The sequence below is a fragment of the Chinchilla lanigera genome, unplaced genomic scaffold (assembly GCF_000276665.1).
Source record: "Chinchilla lanigera isolate Chin_1 unplaced genomic scaffold, ChiLan1.0 scaffold00052, whole genome shotgun sequence".
Lineage (NCBI taxonomy): Eukaryota > Metazoa > Chordata > Mammalia > Rodentia > Chinchillidae > Chinchilla > Chinchilla lanigera.
The window spans coordinates 10,088,677-10,106,102 of record NW_004955453.1 but is presented as its reverse complement, the minus strand read 5'-3'; the positions used below and the strand labels follow the sequence as shown (position 1 = coordinate 10,106,102).

Sequence of the window (17,426 nt, the reverse complement as noted above, 5' to 3'; positions counted from 1 at the left end):
TGTTCCCATTCAGAAACTCCAAGGATGGCGTCCAGGAAACTGTGTTTTAACAAGACTTCAAAGTGATTCTGACGCATGCTCAAGTGAGAGAACCACAGCTCTAGAAAGACCATAAAAACCAGGAAATTAAACCTACATTAGGGTTTCTCAATCTTAGCACTACTAACTTGGGGAGCCAAAGAATCCTTAGCGGTGGAGACTGCCTATCCTGTGCATTCCGGGACAGTGAGCGTTCCTGGAAGGGATCTACATGCCAGTAGCTTTTCTCTGCAATCCCATAAACCCAGAATGGCTCCGGATACTGCCAAGGTTCACTGGGGGCCAAAATCACCAGTGCAGACTTCAAAACGTACACACTAACTTCAGAAGAGCCTTATGTCACTTGGCCTTTCTAAAGGTTCTGAGCTTGTTCTCACTGCTTGAAGCTTTGTAAAATGAATTAACTTTAGCAGGACCTACTTTAAATGTTTAATATTCTTTTTCTAGGCAGCAAAGCAAAAGCTGTACAGAAAAGATCCAACCTGATTATTTTTTAACCTTGAAAACTAGAGAAGTAATAAAAATTTAGAAAATGTTTAAAAAAAGGAAAAGTAGAAAAGAAGGATGAAAAATTGAATCACAGCAAAAGGTAAAAAAAAAAAAAAAATCCTTGGTGTGGAGCAGTCAATCACAGATTAATACTGCCTGGTGAGTATCTCCAGATGTATTTTTAAAAACTGGGTGCACAGGAAAATGAAATAGGGCCCCAGACTCAGACCTGGGTTCTGATCACTCCTCACTTAGCAGCAGTATGATCTTGGGCAGTTATTTCAATGTGGTTTTGCACCTCAGTTTTCTAATCTGCCCGCGGCTGTTACAATGTGATGCATGAACCACTGGTTCCCCAACACTCCTCAGCAAGACACCCTCAGCTAAATGCACTGCTATTTCAGCAGTAAAATGGGCTGAGTCTTCACACTACAGAGATTCATCTATTGAGGTCAAATTTTAGCACCAAATGACTTTTCAGGTCCAACTTAGGCATGCAAGGGCACGCACCCACATACACACAGTATGACTTTCAAAACATACTGAATTTTGGAACTGCTGATCAGGGAAGAGACTTTACCTACCCTTGGGGGTAAGGAGATGTAAGGATTAGATCAGTAACAAACACAGGTCTAATTTTGTACTGGTAGACAGCAGGTTTTTAAATGGTTACCTATTGTTATTTCTAAAGTACAAGTTCTAATATATCACTTGCTTGTTTTGAATTCTTTGATGCTTCCTCACTGCCTACAAAATAAAGTCCAAATTCCCAAGAGAACAACAAGAAAAAAACGCTCTTCCTAAACCGGACGCCAGACTGCCCCGCTCTCAGTCCTCTCTCCTGCTGTGGCAGGCCTCATACCTCTGCTCTAGTCACCTACAAATAGCTGTGCTTCTTTATCCTTAAAATCCCCTCCTGTCCTTCCTTCCGCCTGGAAGGGGGATATGTATCTCTCCTTCTATAGGCCACTCCCCTATTCACAAAGACCAGCTCCAAGAACCTCCTCTTGGCAGTTGTTCTTGTACCTCCATTCTAGCCAAAGAGCTTGCTTGCTCTCTCTGTGTTTCTTCCCATCACCCTGGCAACTAAGTGAGCTAGTCCAAAGTGCTGTCTCTTCAGTAGACTGCCTAGTTCAGAAAGAATGATGTTGGTGTCTGTCAGCTGTCTTTCTACCCCACAGATCCAATAGGGGCCTAGCACTTGGTAAAAGTCCAACAAATACATGGATAAATATGAAAAGTCTGTGCTCTACCCCCTCAGACATTTGTGCTGGCTTTCTCAGGTCAAGAGCCACAAAAATCAACGAAGCAGAAGTGGTACCAGTGCATGTTCAGAGGCAGGAGATTTAGGGCATGGCAAACTGGCTGGGGAAGTGGGTGCGACCTGTCAATTACAGAGTTCCAGGACACAATGCACAGAGTATTTCCTAAAGCTCTGCACTTGGAACCAATCAGAGAGAGCTATTTTCAATTCTTCTCCAGAGAATTTCAGCAGGTTTTTTGATAGCACTCCCTAAACCTGACATCAAGCTAAGGGATACTGTTAATTCTTTCAGCGGCCCACCCTGTGGTTTGACAGGTGTATCTCTTATCTTTAGTTGGCCTGAACTCCCTCTGCAGAGCATGTTTCTTTTCTTTGCACACCTTTAATAAATGTAAAAACTTTGCTACTTTTTGTCCTTGGCTTGACCAATTCTTTGCTCAGGACAGAAGGAATCTAGAAACCACCTAAATACATGAATGAATGGTATAAAGTTTATTATTTATATGACAATGTAACAAAAAACATAGCCAACAACAAAAAATATAGCCACTTGCTTTCATTAACCCTCATAAAACTGGCCTCTACTGAAAAGGCTGTTCTACCCCCAAGGAATTTCTATGGGCCTGAGACACAAATAGGAACTTGAGGTGCCAACCTTCACTGGCCCAGTCAGCTAAGAGAGTTCCAGACTCACTGGGGCTGACTTGATCCAAGACCTGATCCCACAATATGCCAGTCCCAGAGCAGCTTAGTAATCACTTTCCGTAAAACATTTTATCAGCACTGCTGCTGCCCAGTAATCCAACTATTCAGCAACTTATCTAACATGCATGAGTCAGAAATAAAATATTTTATTAAATAAAGACTACCTTTTTTTTTAACCCAAGGCCTTCACACTGAGTTCATCCCTCCCTTTTTTATTTTTTTATTTTGGGACAATGTCTTGCTAGATTGCCCAGGCTAAGCGCAACCTTCCAATCCTCCCGCCTCAGCCTTCTGAGTGTTGGGATTACAGGCATGCACCACACGCCAGTGGGTATCTATGCTCAAATCAAACACTACCATGTTTTCTCCGTCCTTTGCTTTTTTTTTTTTTAAACATTCCTATCTTGTCCCTATGTCACAGGCACCCATTGTTCCCCCACTACTTTCCTGCTTCACACACCAAGCACCACCCATCCCTTCCCCACCTTGAGGTCCCCTACACAAAAACTGCAGGGACAGTGGCAGGCCACCGCCGCTCATAACAAACTCACTACCTTACTAAGGAAAAGGCCCTGCTCGTTCAAAAGCCAAGCACAAAGGTCAAACAGGAGCTCTGGGCCTCTGGCTTTCTCTTTCCACTCCGGACAAGCCCTCAATGCAACCTACTTCAAAGGATCATAATTATGAAAGTCTGTCTCTGCCTCTAGCTTAGAGAAAATAGCAGTCCTGCACCTTCCACCCACAACGCACTTCCATTTTGACTCTATTTAGGACCACTCACTGGACCAAGCAGAGTTTCATCCCATACACATCTATCACTTCCTTCACCGCCTCACCAGAAAGCCGCTTAAGTTTTAAATCTTTAGGGTCTTAAAAACGCCAAAGTGTTAAAACAAGGACTACCACCCCTAGTCAGGTATGCTGCCCTGAAGACCAGAATATGCATGGAGAGACCCGTTTCCTGTCTCGCTGGAATCTCTGTGACTCAGTCACTACTGTAGTTTCACCTCTGCAGCCTCAGTTTCCTCCTGGGTAAGTGAAAAAACGAGTCCAAATCACTCTTTCCCAAAGAGTGGTGGGTATCCAGTGCGAGAAGCATTAGGACAGGTCAGAAACAATTTTATATGCACACAGATTAACACTTTTAGTTTACTCTCTGGGGCAAGTGATATCAGTTTTCCTAATGGGAGAAATATAAATAAAACTGCTAAAATAAATGCGCCTAGTCTTTTTAAAAATAAGTCACTCTTACTTTAAAGAAAACCAAAAACTTGTAAATAACAACTCAGGTTCTAGCAATGGTGATGAAAATCTGGCGTAGGGCAAAGAGGTGTAAACCTCAGAGCGACCAGAAGAGGCGAACACACCCCAGAGGTTCCCAGCAGTCAGAAATACCGGCGCTAGAAGCCGTGGGAGCCCGCCGCCAGTCCCCCAGGCTCCCGAAGGAGGTCACTGGGAACCGACCGCGGACGCCGAGAAGCTCCTGAGTGCCGGGCAAAGCCCCCCAGAGGTGAAAGGCCGGTGGGCGCCGCGGTCGCCGGCGGACGGCAGGGGTCCTGGGCCAGCGAGGCGCGGGGGGACGAGGGCTCCAGAGCCCGAGGGGCGCGGTGCAGACAGGGTTCCAGGCTGGGGGGACGGGGCTCCGTACTCAGGAGGTGCGACGGGGGTCGAGACCCGAGGACCGGCCGGCGGGATCGGCGGACAGAGGGCTCGGGGCGGCCCACGCGCGGAGGCCGGGCCGCGGACCCACCGCCCCCACACGCCGACGCGGCTAGGTTGGAGCGGGCCCGCGTCGCCCCGCCGGCCTACCTGTCCTCGCTGGCCGTGATGACGCCGTCCTCCTTGGGGATGAGCAGCGCGGCCGTGACGGCATCCTGGTGGCCCTCGATCTTGCTCAGCAGCACGGGGCGGCTGCTCTGCGGCCTCGAGTGGATCTCCGCCGCCATGTTCGCGGCCGCGGGCTGCCGGGCACCGTCAGCTGACGGCCGGGCGGGCGGGGACGCGCCGGTTTCCCTGGGCGACCCCGCCGCGTGGGCGCCGCGCCGCTGCCGTAATCTCGCCAGCTCTGCCGCCGCAAACCCGTATTACCTGGAAAAGCCGCGCCTCTACCCTGTGTACTGGGGGGAGGACCCCAGAGAGTGAGTTGAGAAGTGGGAACAATAATGAAGGTTACAATTTTTTTTTTTCTTTAGACAGGGCCTCGCTGTTCAGTTCAGGCTGGCTTTCAGCTCACTCTGTAGCCCAGGTTGATCTCGAACTCGCAGCGATCCTCCTGCCTTAGCCTCCCCAGTGCTGGGATTAGAGGCGTGCACCACCAGGCCCGGCTAACAATGAAGGTTAAAAAGTAAAGTCGTTCACCAGGAATGAATTGAGCGGCTGGCGAGGACGAGCAGTGTCCCTCAAACCGACCAACCAGAGCTTTCAGAAAGTACTGCTGATACAGGAAACTAAAAACTCTCAACCTGAATGATATCTGGGCCGAGTTCGTGTTCTCTAAAATCGAAGAATGAATTTTAGGAGCAGCGGAGGTTAACAGCAGAATATATTTATTGAGGGAAAGAAAGCTTCTGTCCAAGAGAGGAACAGAAGGGGGACCCGAGTGGGTTACCCAGGATTCTGTCTTTTCTAGGGGCTTTTATAGAACAGAACCATGAGGCGAGGTGAGTCCAAGGTAGGGGGAAAAGGACAAAACTAAGGTCAGCCAATAAGAATTGTTCAGGTAAAATTGATTAAATTGGGATCCAATGGGGAAGCCAGTCTCATAGCAAGCGGGCATGAATACAGAACAGGGGCTTTTCCTGTAAGGGGTTGAGTCAATGACTCTTCCAGGTGATCGCTCCCTATTTAGAACATCAGTCCCTGATGTCCATCCCTAGGGAGGTGTGTGGGTGCATTTGTTTAGTCCTTTTGTCTTGAGGTCTGGCCCACAGGTATCTTGTCTCTCATGTGGGCTCCTTCCAGGGCCTGGCCCTGTCTGACTACCTCTAATATTTCTGTCTAACTCAGCTGGCTATAACACTACCACTGCCCTACATCCTTTTTTTTAAATTTAGTGACAATGAAACCCCATCATTTTAATGATTTGTGAAACACACTGGGTTTGGATTGCTTTCTTCTTTCACATGACCTAATCCTAGTCTGTGTTCTGCTCATTTTATGCCCTTTTTTAGAAAAATAATCCAGGTCTCCCTACTTTTGATCTGCAATGAAAAAGAGGGAGATAGCGCAAAACAGGGTACTGTGTCCATTCTGAGAGGCTTTCTGTGGTGGGTTAACTAATGGCCAGCTCGTAACACCCAGCTGAACTGAATCAGCGTGGTGCTGGGTGTGGAGGGCCCATCTGAGGATTGTCTCCAACTGCATAAAAAAACAGAACTAGGGGGAAGATGGCGTGCGGTTGATTCTCCTGGAGAAGCTGCTCTGCTTGGTTTTCCTGATAGGAACTCAGCTGTTCTCATCGTCAGAGGGGCTCAGGTCCTCGATTTTGCTGAGGATGGCTGCAGTTCTCTTTCCCGGAGCTCTGGCCCTTACTTTTGAGCATCGCTTCCTGACTCCAATGCAGTTCCCTCAGCCTGCTGGCCTAGATTCTTGACCCCACTGGCGCAGACTTTCTAGCTTCCACCATTGACCTTTGGGTCTTCCCAGTGCGGATCCTTGATACAGACCTGTATGAGACATTGTCATGGGCTCTAGGCCTCCAGTTGGATTCATGGACTACATTGCTATGGGCTCTGGGTCTTCAGCAGGACTCATGCAGGACATTGCTTTGGAATACAAGTCCTCAGCTGGATTCTCTGGGTCCCTAGTATGTAGATAGGTCTCCCACACTCTTTTGCATTTGACTCTTTGGGTACATATTATAAAATAATCCTATAAATTATGTGTCCTGTGTTAAATGTTTTCCTTTGTAATCCCTGATTACAACATTTTCATTTGAAAGATACCCCGATTTCAGAAATACTGAGATGTGAAAAAAAAATACTGCATCATAAAATCTTTGAACTGCAGCAGATGACATTCATTGAATGGTGTCTATGTACCTGGTACTGTCCCAGTTTCCCCATTATCTCACTCAATACTGATAATCTTAAAAGATGGAAAGATGAATGTTTTGTTTCCCTGTTTTGGGGGATTGCCCCACCACTACCCCCCAAGAGACAGGCTCTCACTATGGAGTTAGGCTGGCCTTGAGTGCATGATATACCCTGGGCTGGCTTTGAATTTGAGGCAATCCTTTGGCCTGGGCCTCCCTAGAGCTGGGATTACAGCTTCGAGCCTCCACTCCTGGCTTTGTGTTCCCATTTTGGAGATGAAAAAACTGAACCACAGGAAAGTTCAATCACCTGCTTGCATATCTATGAGAGAGAAGAGAAGCATTTAACTCCTGGGTGAAGGTGGGTAGGTACCAATCAGCCTGGCTTTGATGTTGCTGGATGGCAGCCGGGTGCTCGTGGCTGATTCCTATGGAACATAGACACCACACGGGGACACCCTATAATCATGTCTTAATACAGCCAAAGCACAGGCATACAAACCACATAGATGACCGGACGTCCTCCTGTCCTGGCTAATGTAAGAGACTTCCATTTGTTTATCAATTACAGCATTAGACTCTATCAACTCTTGCTGCTTCTAGGTAAAACTTAAGATACTCAATTTTGCCCAGAGTGTTAGCCCACAGCTATCATCTCAGCTACTCACAAGGCTGAGCCAGCAGGATAGCAAGTGTTTGAGGGCAGCACCAATAATCCCAATTACTCAGGAGGCTGAACAGCCTGGACAACCTATTGAGAGCCTATCTCAAAATGAATAATAAAATGAAAAAGGGCTGGGGAGGTAACACAGTGTTGCCTAGAATTAATTCCCAGTTCCAGGGGAGAAGAGCAGATATCCAATCTTAGAATTACCTTCACTTGCCGTCAACATCCAATCCAGAGAGAAGTCCTTTTTCCTTAAATGCACCTCCCCCAACAATCACACAAGTCCTATAATAAGTACTTTGTGACATCCTTTGACCCAGATCTCCCATGGTTTCTCATCTTCCAACAAGCAGTCTGTCCCTGAGGTTTACTACAGATCTGTCCCTGATCGTTTTGGCTGGAGGACACTGACAGCTAGTGAGCTAGAGTTAGGAGGGGATAGAAAGTCAATTACTCATTCCTTAGAGGATATCTCAGGACTTTGTGACTGAAAATAAGGAAGTGTTTGTGGAAATAGGCATAACCTATGACTGAGGAGACCAATCTGAGTGCCACAGGGACCTGCTGTAGAAAGAGGTACCCCATGCAACAACCAACTCTAAACTTGGAATTCAGACATGGATCTCCTTGTGACTTAATAAAAGATCTCTTAAATTTATTGTTTGGTAAGAAAGAAATATAATAGCACTGTTGAAGAGTGGGGATAAAGAAGGAAAAAAAAAAAAAACACTCAATTTCACTGTTACCATTTTGATACCTCCTGGCCCCTAACCCCGGGCTTTCTCCGAAGTTGTAAAAAATGTAGTTTAGGCTGTTCCTGAATACAAATTTTAAGGTATGTGAACACGTTTGTGAATCTAAAGCTGTTGAGAGCAAGGCTTCTAGAGATGTGCGAGGTAAAAAGTAGAATGTTCAATAGTGGTTGAGTCAATGGTCTGCAACTTGAAGACTAAATACAAACAAGAGATACTTTCTCTTGAAAATTTAAGTGTTTATACTGAAAGTGCAACAAGTTTTTTGTTTTGTGCTAATGAGAAAATAACAAGAGAGCAGGTAGCAAAGTGAAGACACCTACGATGCGTCCTCTCAAAGCCCGCCCATTTGAAAGTAACCCTCAAAAGGAGTTATGTTCCCGGTACCCAAAAAAAGACAATAATCAGCATTTGCCCGTGCGCAGTAAAACGCAGCCGCAGCCGCAGCTGCAGCCGCCCCGCCTCCTGGGTACTGGCTCCGCCCCGGCCTCGCCGCTTCGCTGAGGCTTGCGGAACTGTGTTCCCGCGACACCGGTCCGACCGTTTTCCTTCCGTCCGCCATTGCTTTCTCCCTAGCGATGGCATCTGGGTTGGTGAGGTTGCTCCAGCTGGGGCCTCGCTCCTTCTTGGCTCCGGCCGCCCCCACGCTTGTCCCGCCGGTTCGGGGAGTGAAAAAGGGATTCCGCGCCGCCTTCCGCTTCCAAAAGGAACTGGAGCGAAGACGCCTGCTCCGCTGCCCGCCGCCGCCCGTGCGCCGGTAGGAGCCGGGGCCGGAAGCGGCCGGCGGCCGGGGCGGTCGGGACGCTGGGACTGGGCCTCCTCCCTTCTCCGGCCGGAGCCCGGCGCGTCTGCTGGGGAGAAACGTGCTCGGACGCTGCCTGGGGCAGGGGGAGAGCATCTGTCACGGGCGGTGGTGCCGGGCTGCGCCGACACATTAGAGCTCCCCTTAGATGCTTCTCTTTTTTTTGGTACCAGGAATCGAACTCAAGACTTCGCGTTTGCCAGGCAGGCGCTTGTGCCGCTGAGCCATATCCCCGGCCCACCCCTTAGTTTCTTACTAACTGAAAATGGTGAGAAATAGGATCAGCTTTAGGGTTACTTGTGGGGTTGGGTGTTGTAGACCCGTTTTGTAATGACTGAGGGTTGTTCGGTCCGGATGAGAGGGAACAAATCATTGCACAGCGTTGTGAGCGAGAGAGGCAGGAAAACGCAAGTCTACTGTCCAGAGTAAAAAACGTTGGATTTTTTTTCCCTCGTCAATCTTTCTGGAGTCGGAAAAGAAATGTTTAAATTTTTATAATTCCTACGTTTTTATAACTGCAAGTATGATCATACCTTACATACACTCTTGTATCTTGTTTTTCTCCTGCAATGTCTTTGACGCGTGAAGACATAGACAAAAATATGAATAGATGCACTTTGCTTTTTTCTTCATAGTTCCGTATACTGGGGTTCAGGCTCCCCGTTATTGCTATACGGTGAAACAGTGAATACATTTGAGATTGATTCATTTTTGGAAATGAGCCACTGAACAACCACTTTATCGTGGCAACTGTGTGAGTCAAGGGGAAATTTTATCCTACAGTATATGTAGAATATAGCAAAGGACTGACACTGTTTATCTGAGTTTTTGAGGCTTTATATCGAGAATGTTAGAGTCTAAAGTTAAAAAGTAGCACAATTTTTTTTTTTTTTTTTTTTTTGATACAGGGTCTCGCTACGTAGTTCAGACTAGGTTAAACTCACTATGTACCCCTGGCTGTCGAATTCACCGCAGTCCTCCTGCTTCAGCCTCCTGAATGCGTACGCCACCATCCCCAGCTCAAGAAGCATAATCTTTTCTCACTTCTTCTGTACAGTAAATAAAAATCACAGAACATTGAAAAATGTTTACATTGTGGTAGCTTTCTCTTTACCATCTCCTACTGTCTTTACGTTTTACAGTTCAGAGAAGCCGAACTGGGATTACCATGCTGAGATACAAGCTTTTGGACATCGGTTACAGGAAACCTTTTCCTTAGATCTTCTCAAAACTGCGTTTGTTAACAGCTGCTATATTAAAAGTGAAGAGGCAAAACGCCAGAAGCTTGGCGTAGACAAGGAGGCTGTTCTTCTGAATCTTAAAGACAATAAAGAACTATCTGAACAAGGGATTTCTTTTTCACAAACGTGCCTCACACAACTTCTTGAAGATGAGTACCCAGACTTGCCCACCGAGGGCATCAGAAATCTAGTTAACTATCTTACAGGGGAGGAAGTCTTGTGTCATGTGGCTAGAAACTTGGCTGTGGAGCAGTTGACGCTGAGTGCAGAATTTCCAGTCCCTCCACCTGTGTTGCAGCAGACTTTTTTTGCAGTAATTGGAGCTCTGCTACAGAGCAGTGGACCTGAAAGGACTGCGCTCTTCATCAGGGTAGGTAGTCATGTGATTAATGGCATATGTTTGGACATGCTTGATGTGGACAGGAGGAAAAATTTCCTTTTCTAGTTTGCTTTGTTGAAGCAAATGAAAATGGAGATGAATTTTTCTCTTAGTAGAAACTGACAAGCACTGAAAGCTCTTTTTTATCGTAGACCTTGAATTATTTTAGTTGTCTTTTATTAAGGACATCATCAGAAGTGAAGAATAAATTCTGGGTTGTAGTTCTGAAGGATAGCAAGGTGTAGGTCATGTCGTCTTCGGCTTTTTACATCTTCAGGTCTAAAGATAATGCATGCCTGGTAAGATAGTCCTGTTAGATGTTTGATGAATGAATAAGGTCAATGTGCAAGGACAAGGATGGTTAGGAACTTCATGCTTGAGTGCCCTTGTTTGCTCTTTGAAGTGATAAAGCCTTAGATTTCTGAGTCCCTGTGATGCACACTACCTGTCTGCTAGCCAGAAACTTAACCTACTTAAAATTCTTATTCTTAGTACCGCTTGACTCCCAATTGTCCTATCAGAGTTTATTAACTGAGAAACGTTTTGTCTTCTATTAGATGACAAGATGTTCACTGTTCATTAGTAAGGACTCCACATAATCACCTTAAGGGCTAACAGTCTTGATTTAGATATTGAGTGCCAGGTCTTTTAAACTAGCATCATTGCTATTGGAATCTACTCATCCAGTTAGATGAGTCTGGTAGTTTTGTTAGAAAATTACTCCTATATTAATCTACACTGCAGACTGTTCATAGGTGAGCCCTTCATCCTTCCTTAGCTAGGACCTATAATAGGAGCAATATTTTCTCTTAATGAAGCTGAAATAGAGTTCTAGTGCCTGGAGGATTGTTGTAATGAAATTGACTTATTTCATGAACTGAAGGACCTTTTTAAATTTCTTCCCTCCTGCCTCTATTCATCCATCGTGTTATATTACTGTTTGTTCACATGACTTAATTTCAGTGTATTTAATTTCAACATATACATTGCTGTGACAATTAGAAGTATTATGAAGTTAAACAGTTTTAAAAGATAGGGCTGGGGATTTAGCTTAGCGGCAAAAAGCACCTGCTTGGCAAGCGCAAGGTCGTGAGTTCGGTTCCCGGTACCGGAGAAAAACCAAAAAAATAAAAAATAAAAAAATAAAAGATAGCATACGTGAAGTTATTATTTAAGTGACTTTCAAAAAATTAACAGTATTGTTATCTAGAGGCTCTGCGTGTGTTTACATGAGTTTCTGCCAGAAGTTGTTACTGTTCATTCATTAATTCAACTCTAAAAATTTTTTTCTTACTGATAGGAATATAATTCTGTATTATAAGGTACAAAATTCTATATTATAAGGTACAGAATAAGGTTCTGTAGATCATATTGCCTAAAATAGTTTTCTCAGGCTCTCCAATTTAACTATGATTTTTGTAATGAAGTTAGTATGGGAAAAACTGTATGAGAGCTTGTGGGTATTGCTCAGAGTAGTAGAGGACTTGCCTGCAGTGCAGAAGACCCTAAGTTTGATCCCTAGCATTGGGGGAAAAAAAACCTATAGGAACAAAAAAGAATACAGGTTGAGGATCCCTCATGCAAAATGCTTGGTACCAGAAGTGTTTCAGAGTTGATATTTTCAGATTTGGAATATTTGTAAACCTTTGCAGGTTGAGATTTCCTAATCTGGAAATCTAAAATTTGAAATTCAAGTTACTCTAGAATCTCAGCCTTTTTGAGCATCATAACAGTGCTGAAAAACTTTCATGGTTTGAATTGTTTAATTCAGGTCCTTAAATTCTTCGTACTAACTCAAGTGTATTCAATACTGTTTTATACACAGGACTTCTTAATCACTCAAATGACTGGAAAAGAGCTTTTTGAGATGTGGGAGATAATAAATCCTATGGGACTGCTGGTAGAGGAATTGAAGAAGAGAAACATTTTGCCTCCGGAATCTAGACTTACTAGGCAATCTGGAAGCACCACAGCTTTGCCTTTGTATTTTGTGGGCTTGTACTGGTGAGTACAATTTTAACCTTAAATTCACAACCATGATTGGAAGCCTTAAAAACAGACTGTAGACTTTTTTTTTTGTCTTTTTGAGACAGGGTCTCGCTATGTAGTCCAGGCTAGCCTTGAGCTCACTTTGTAGCCCAGGCTGGTCTCAAACTCACAACTGTCCTCCTGTCTCAGCCTCCCGAGTGCTGGGATTATAGTTGTGCGCCACCACGCCCGACCAAACTGTAGACTCTTAATAGTTCTTTTTATTTTATTTTATTTTTTTGAGGCAGGGTTTTCATACTGCCCATCCTGGGCTCAGACTCCAGATCCTCCAGCCTCAGGGTTCTGAGGAGCTGGGGTATCAGCCTTGTGTTACCCATGCCCTGATTTTTTTTCTTCACATTTCTTTAACATGACCTCTGATAACATGAAGAGACTTCTAAAAATCTCAGCCCCATGATTGTGTATTTATCACTTCTATTCCTTCTTTGTTATTGCTATGGAAGGCAAGTGAGGTATGCTTTGCTTCTAATAGTTTTTGTTAGACAACTGTTTACTATAGAATTTCATGGGATATATGTTAACCTAAAGTTCTTTGTATACAAATACAAGTTTTGACCCATGTGTTATATATTCAGCTTTAGTCTGTTCTTGTGAACAAGTTTAACTGAGCCTAGAAATGAAAAAGAAAGGGCTTAGTTGTCCATCAAGATGTATAGGTAACCTATGTTGAGAGCTTTTTATGTTAGTAAGAAACTGACCTGCCCCAAATTGATTTCAAGTGTTAAAGTGAAAATGGGCTAGAGGTGTAGCATAGTGGTAGAGCACTTGCCTCACAAGTACAGGGCCCTGGTTTCCATTCCCCTTAACACAAACTAAGTAAATAAATAAGCTGGATATTGCATATCTTATGTATTTAATTAAATATCTAAGATAACTAAATTAAGACTTAGGTAAATATTTTTCTACCCTGCGTTACAGAGGACCTTATCCGGTGTAAGCATTGAAAGACATACTAGGAAATAGATAGTGCTATAAAAGTTTGATCTTCAATTTTAATTGAAGTACAAGGCAAAAACAGTATGTTCTTTTTGCTTATCAGATTGGTAAACCTTAAACACATCCTTTATCTACACTTTATACCCTGCCAATAGGAGAAAAAAAATGTATTACTGTAAGATTTTGCCAGAATGCTAGGAATCTGTAAAACTTTTATGCCTTTTGATATTTCTTTTTGATTGTCTTAAGGTTAGAGACAAAAATCTGTAGACAAAAGACACTGCTTTTTTTTTCTGATACTGGGGATTGAACTCAGGTCCTCTTGCACGCATGAGCGAGCACTCTACCACTCTTACAGCTTGTGTCTAGATGTCTCCCCAAACCCTCATGCAGTCATAGGCGGGCCTTTTCAGAGGCAGCTGGATCTAGAGTGTGTGCTGCTGGGAGTGATTCATGGAGCAGTGCTAGGCTCAAGGGCACTAAGATTAAGAGGGTGAGTTGAGTGCTGCCCACCCTGAGTAGCCTGGATAAGATGAAAGGGGCAGAAAGATGCTGCTGAAGACCCTTGTTGCTTTGGCTGTGTTGTGGGCATCATGAACTGTTCTCTGCCATGCCCTTCTGCCACGCCACCCTGCCTTGGAGCCAGCCCACTGTGGATTGAAACCTCTGTGAACTGTGAGCCAAATAAATCTTTCCCCCTTTAACTTTGGGTGTTGGGTATTTTGTTTCAGCCAGAAGAGAAAAGTGTACAGCTGCTGAGCTGCATCTCCAGGCCTTTTTATTTTTTTTATTTTGAGACAGAGTCTCTTTAAGTTCCCAGGTTGGCCTCAAGCTTATGGTCCTTCTATCTCGGCCTCCTGAGTGGCTGGGATTACAGGAATGCACCTTCATGCCAGGCTCATTTTTTGTTTCCTTTAACCTCTTTATACCCCATACCTAGAATAGTTCTTGGAATGTGGTGGTCAGTAAATAGTTGTGGAGTTAATAAAATTACAGGCAGGTGTGGTGGCACATGCCTGTATTCCCAGTGTGGGAATTGAGGCAGCGTGGGAGAATTGTTGTGAATTCAAGGCCAGCCTGGACTATATAGTAAAACCTGGTCTCAGAAAACATAAAGAAGAAAAGACAAGGAAAAGATGTGTGCTCATATAGCTCTGCTACTACAGATGATGCTTTGAACAAATTTTTAATGGCATTGAGAGTTTTGGGAGGGTAATCTTTCAACTGAAAAACAAGAATTTTCTGTATTACAGTGATTATCTTGAATAGTAGTTTTTACTAAATTTTTAGGTGGTAACTTTAGAAAATGAATGATAGAAGAGCAACATCATTAGACTAAAAGCACGATGATAAAGCTCTGGGCTTGAAATTCAGTCAGATGCTTTTCTGTGTTGCTCACTTTGCAGACGTGCATATATAATATTACAACGTTTAACTTCATATGATTAACCTTTGTTTCATTTCAACTTGCTACCATACCAAATGTTTGTTAGCAGATTTCTTCTGTGTTGTAGTATTTTTTTTTTACTATGTAGCTTCACTTTTTTTCCCCTTTAATTTAGTTTTGGTCTTCTTGACTTCAGCCACTTTACATTGACCCCCGGCATTGCTGTGCATGAAACTTTCAGAGAAATTCTGCTTTTGTGCAGGTCAAATTGGAGGTTAGGAAGTTTCTAAGAATTAGTTAAATATAATTGAGAGGTAGCAAAACAAATAGAATTATAGTTATTTAAAGTTCAATCCATGGTATCCTTGTAGGAACAGTACTTTTTTAAAGAAGATAGCTAGTTATAAGTAGTAATAAGAGAAGTATCAGTAAGGCCAAGGAACTGGTTTGTTTTATTTGTTTTTAATAGAACATGAATAGCCAATATGTAGTGGTCACTATACTTTCTCACTGTTTCTTGGGAATAATTCAGAGTACTTTTTTTTGTTTGTTTGAGACAGGGTCTTGCTATGCAGTTCAGGCTGGTCTTGAGCTCACTTTGTAGCCCAGGCTGGTCTCAAACTCGCAGCGATCCTCTTGCCTCAGCCTCCCGAGTGCTGGGATTACAGTCATGTACCATCGCCCACCCCCCCGGCTAGAGTACATTATAACTATAGAAATATTTTTAAAATCTGAGTTTTGAAGATCTGAAGTTCTTAATTAAAAACAGAGCTGGTGAGGCATGGTGGCCCACACCCATAATCCTAGCACTTGGGAGGCTGAGGCAGGAGGATTGTTACCAGTGTGAGGCTAGCCTGGGCTACATAGTGTATTCAGGGCCAGCCTGAACTACACGATGAGACCCTGTCTCAATGAAACAGAATAACAAAACTCATAGTCATAATTTTTAGCATATGTGTGTGCCAAAGCGAGCACTTAAAGCTGTAATTTTTTCAGCAGAATCTTCTCTCAAATTATATGGCACATTCAAAGAATTAAAAATAATCATAATTCTCAGGAACATTTTTAATAGTTTTAGGCTTTCATAAGAAGATGTTTATTCCAGCTCTCTCACAACAATTAAAAAATGTACCTATAGTTACATGTATTTGCTTAGGCATTTTTTTTTTTTTTTTTTTTTTTTGCGGTACCGGGGATCAAACTCATGATCTTGTGCTTGCCAGGCAGGTGCTTATGCCACTGAGCTATATCCCCAGCCCTGCTTAGGCATTTCTGACTTGAAAAATACAAGGCCTCGAATATTGTTTTTTTTTTTTTTTCTTCTTTTTCTTTTTTTCCGGTACCGGGAATTGAACTCATGACCTTGTGCTTGCCAGGCAGGCGCTGTGCTGCTGAGCTAAATCCCCAGCCTCTTGAATATTGTTTATATTTCTCTTTATATTGTATACTGTCTTATGGAGTACTGTCACTTAAGACCACTGTTGTTTCTTCTTAGTGATAAAAAGTTGATTGCAGAAGGACCCGGAGAAACAGTATTGGTTGCAGAGGAAGAAGCCGCTCGAGTGGCACTTAGAAAACTGTATGGGTTCACTGAGAATAGAAGACCCTGGGACTATTCCAAGCCCAAGGAGAACTGGAGAGCAAAGACTGTCAGCACTGCCAACTGACCCATCCAAAGATGTGGTACCCTGACCTGTGTGAGCGAAACCAGGGATGAATGCTGGCGGTGTTCCAAGCTAACCAGTTTCAAAATGTAAATAAATGTCTTATTCTTTATATTGTGTTCCTAAAAATAAATGTATATTAGGTCATAGGTTTTTGTTTTGAATCTTTTTTTTTCTTTTCCATGTTTTCCTTTTCTCATTTTTTTTTTAACTTATCCCTTCCCCTGTCCCTTATTCTCCCCATTTGAACATTTTCTTCCTATTTCACAATACCTATTATACATTTTGGTTCTCATTTACCCTTTTGTATTCTCAACCAGAGAAGCAATATGATATTTACATTTGTGTGTCCAATTTATTTCACTAAGAGTATGTACTCAAGGTGCATCCATTTTCCTAGAAATGTCTCGAGCGTATCCTTTTTTATGGTGGAGTAGTACTCCATTGTATAAAAAAACCACATCTTCTATTTGCATTCACCAGTTGATGGGCACTTGGGTTGTTTCCAAGATTTGGCTATTACAAGCTGTGCCACTATAAACATGGGTGTGCATATTTTGCTGTGGTATGACGTTTCTAATTCTTTTGGGAAGATACCCAGGAGGGGAATAGCTGGGTCAAACGGAACCTCTAGTTCTAGGTTTTTGAGGAACCTCCACATTGATTTCCATAGTGGTTGTACCAGATGCAGTCCCAGCAGTGGAAAAGGGTTCCTTTTGCCCCACATCCCCACCAGCGTTTGTTATTGGTTGATTTTTTTGATAATGCCTCTGGGTTGAGATGGCAGCTCAAGTTTTAAAACAATTTCAGCTTGTTTTAATTTGCATCTCTCAAATGACCACTGATGTTGAACATTTCCTCATATATTTATTTGCTGTTTGTACTTCATCTGAGAAGTATGTATTCGTCTCAGATGCCCATTTTTGGATTGGGTCTGTAAATCTGGGGAGTCCACTTTGTTTTGAGTTCTTTATATTTTCTCAGTAGTAATCCTTTGAGAAACAGCTGGCAAACATTTT

General features: G+C 43.4%; 2 protein-coding genes across 2 annotated transcripts in view; one reads left to right on the top strand and one right to left on the bottom strand.

Moving 5' to 3' along the window:
• The window catches only part of Wdfy1 (WD repeat and FYVE domain containing 1), a 46,630-nt gene extending 42,103 nt beyond the window's left edge, over positions 1-4,527 (bottom strand). The window contains exon 1 of the mRNA XM_005395485.2: positions 4,307-4,527. Coding sequence (XP_005395542.1) covers positions 4,307-4,443 — 137 coding nt within the window. The 5' untranslated portion in view covers positions 4,444-4,527. The remainder of the gene's footprint in view (positions 1-4,306) is intronic.
• A 3,941-nt stretch (positions 4,528-8,468) lies between these two features.
• Mrpl44 (mitochondrial ribosomal protein L44) lies at positions 8,469-16,556 on the top strand. Its single transcript, XM_005395486.2, has 4 exons — positions 8,469-8,706; positions 9,894-10,362; positions 12,197-12,375; positions 16,239-16,556. The coding sequence occupies exons 1-4, from the start codon at positions 8,528-8,530 to the stop codon at positions 16,408-16,410; spliced, it is 999 nt and encodes a 332-aa protein (XP_005395543.1). The 5' UTR covers positions 8,469-8,527; the 3' UTR covers positions 16,411-16,556.
• Positions 16,557-17,426: the final 870 nt, after the last annotated feature.

Coding starts and splice junctions, on each gene's coding strand:
- Mrpl44 (XM_005395486.2), top strand. CDS start 8,528: ATGGCATCTGGGTTGGTGAGGTTGCTCCAGCTGGGGCCTCGCTCCTTC. Junction 8,707..9,893: donor CCGCCGCCGCCCGTGCGCCG/GTAGGAGCCGGG, acceptor TACGTTTTACAG/TTCAGAGAAGCCGAACTGGG. Junction 10,363..12,196: donor GGACTGCGCTCTTCATCAGG/GTAGGTAGTCAT, acceptor TTTTATACACAG/GACTTCTTAATCACTCAAAT.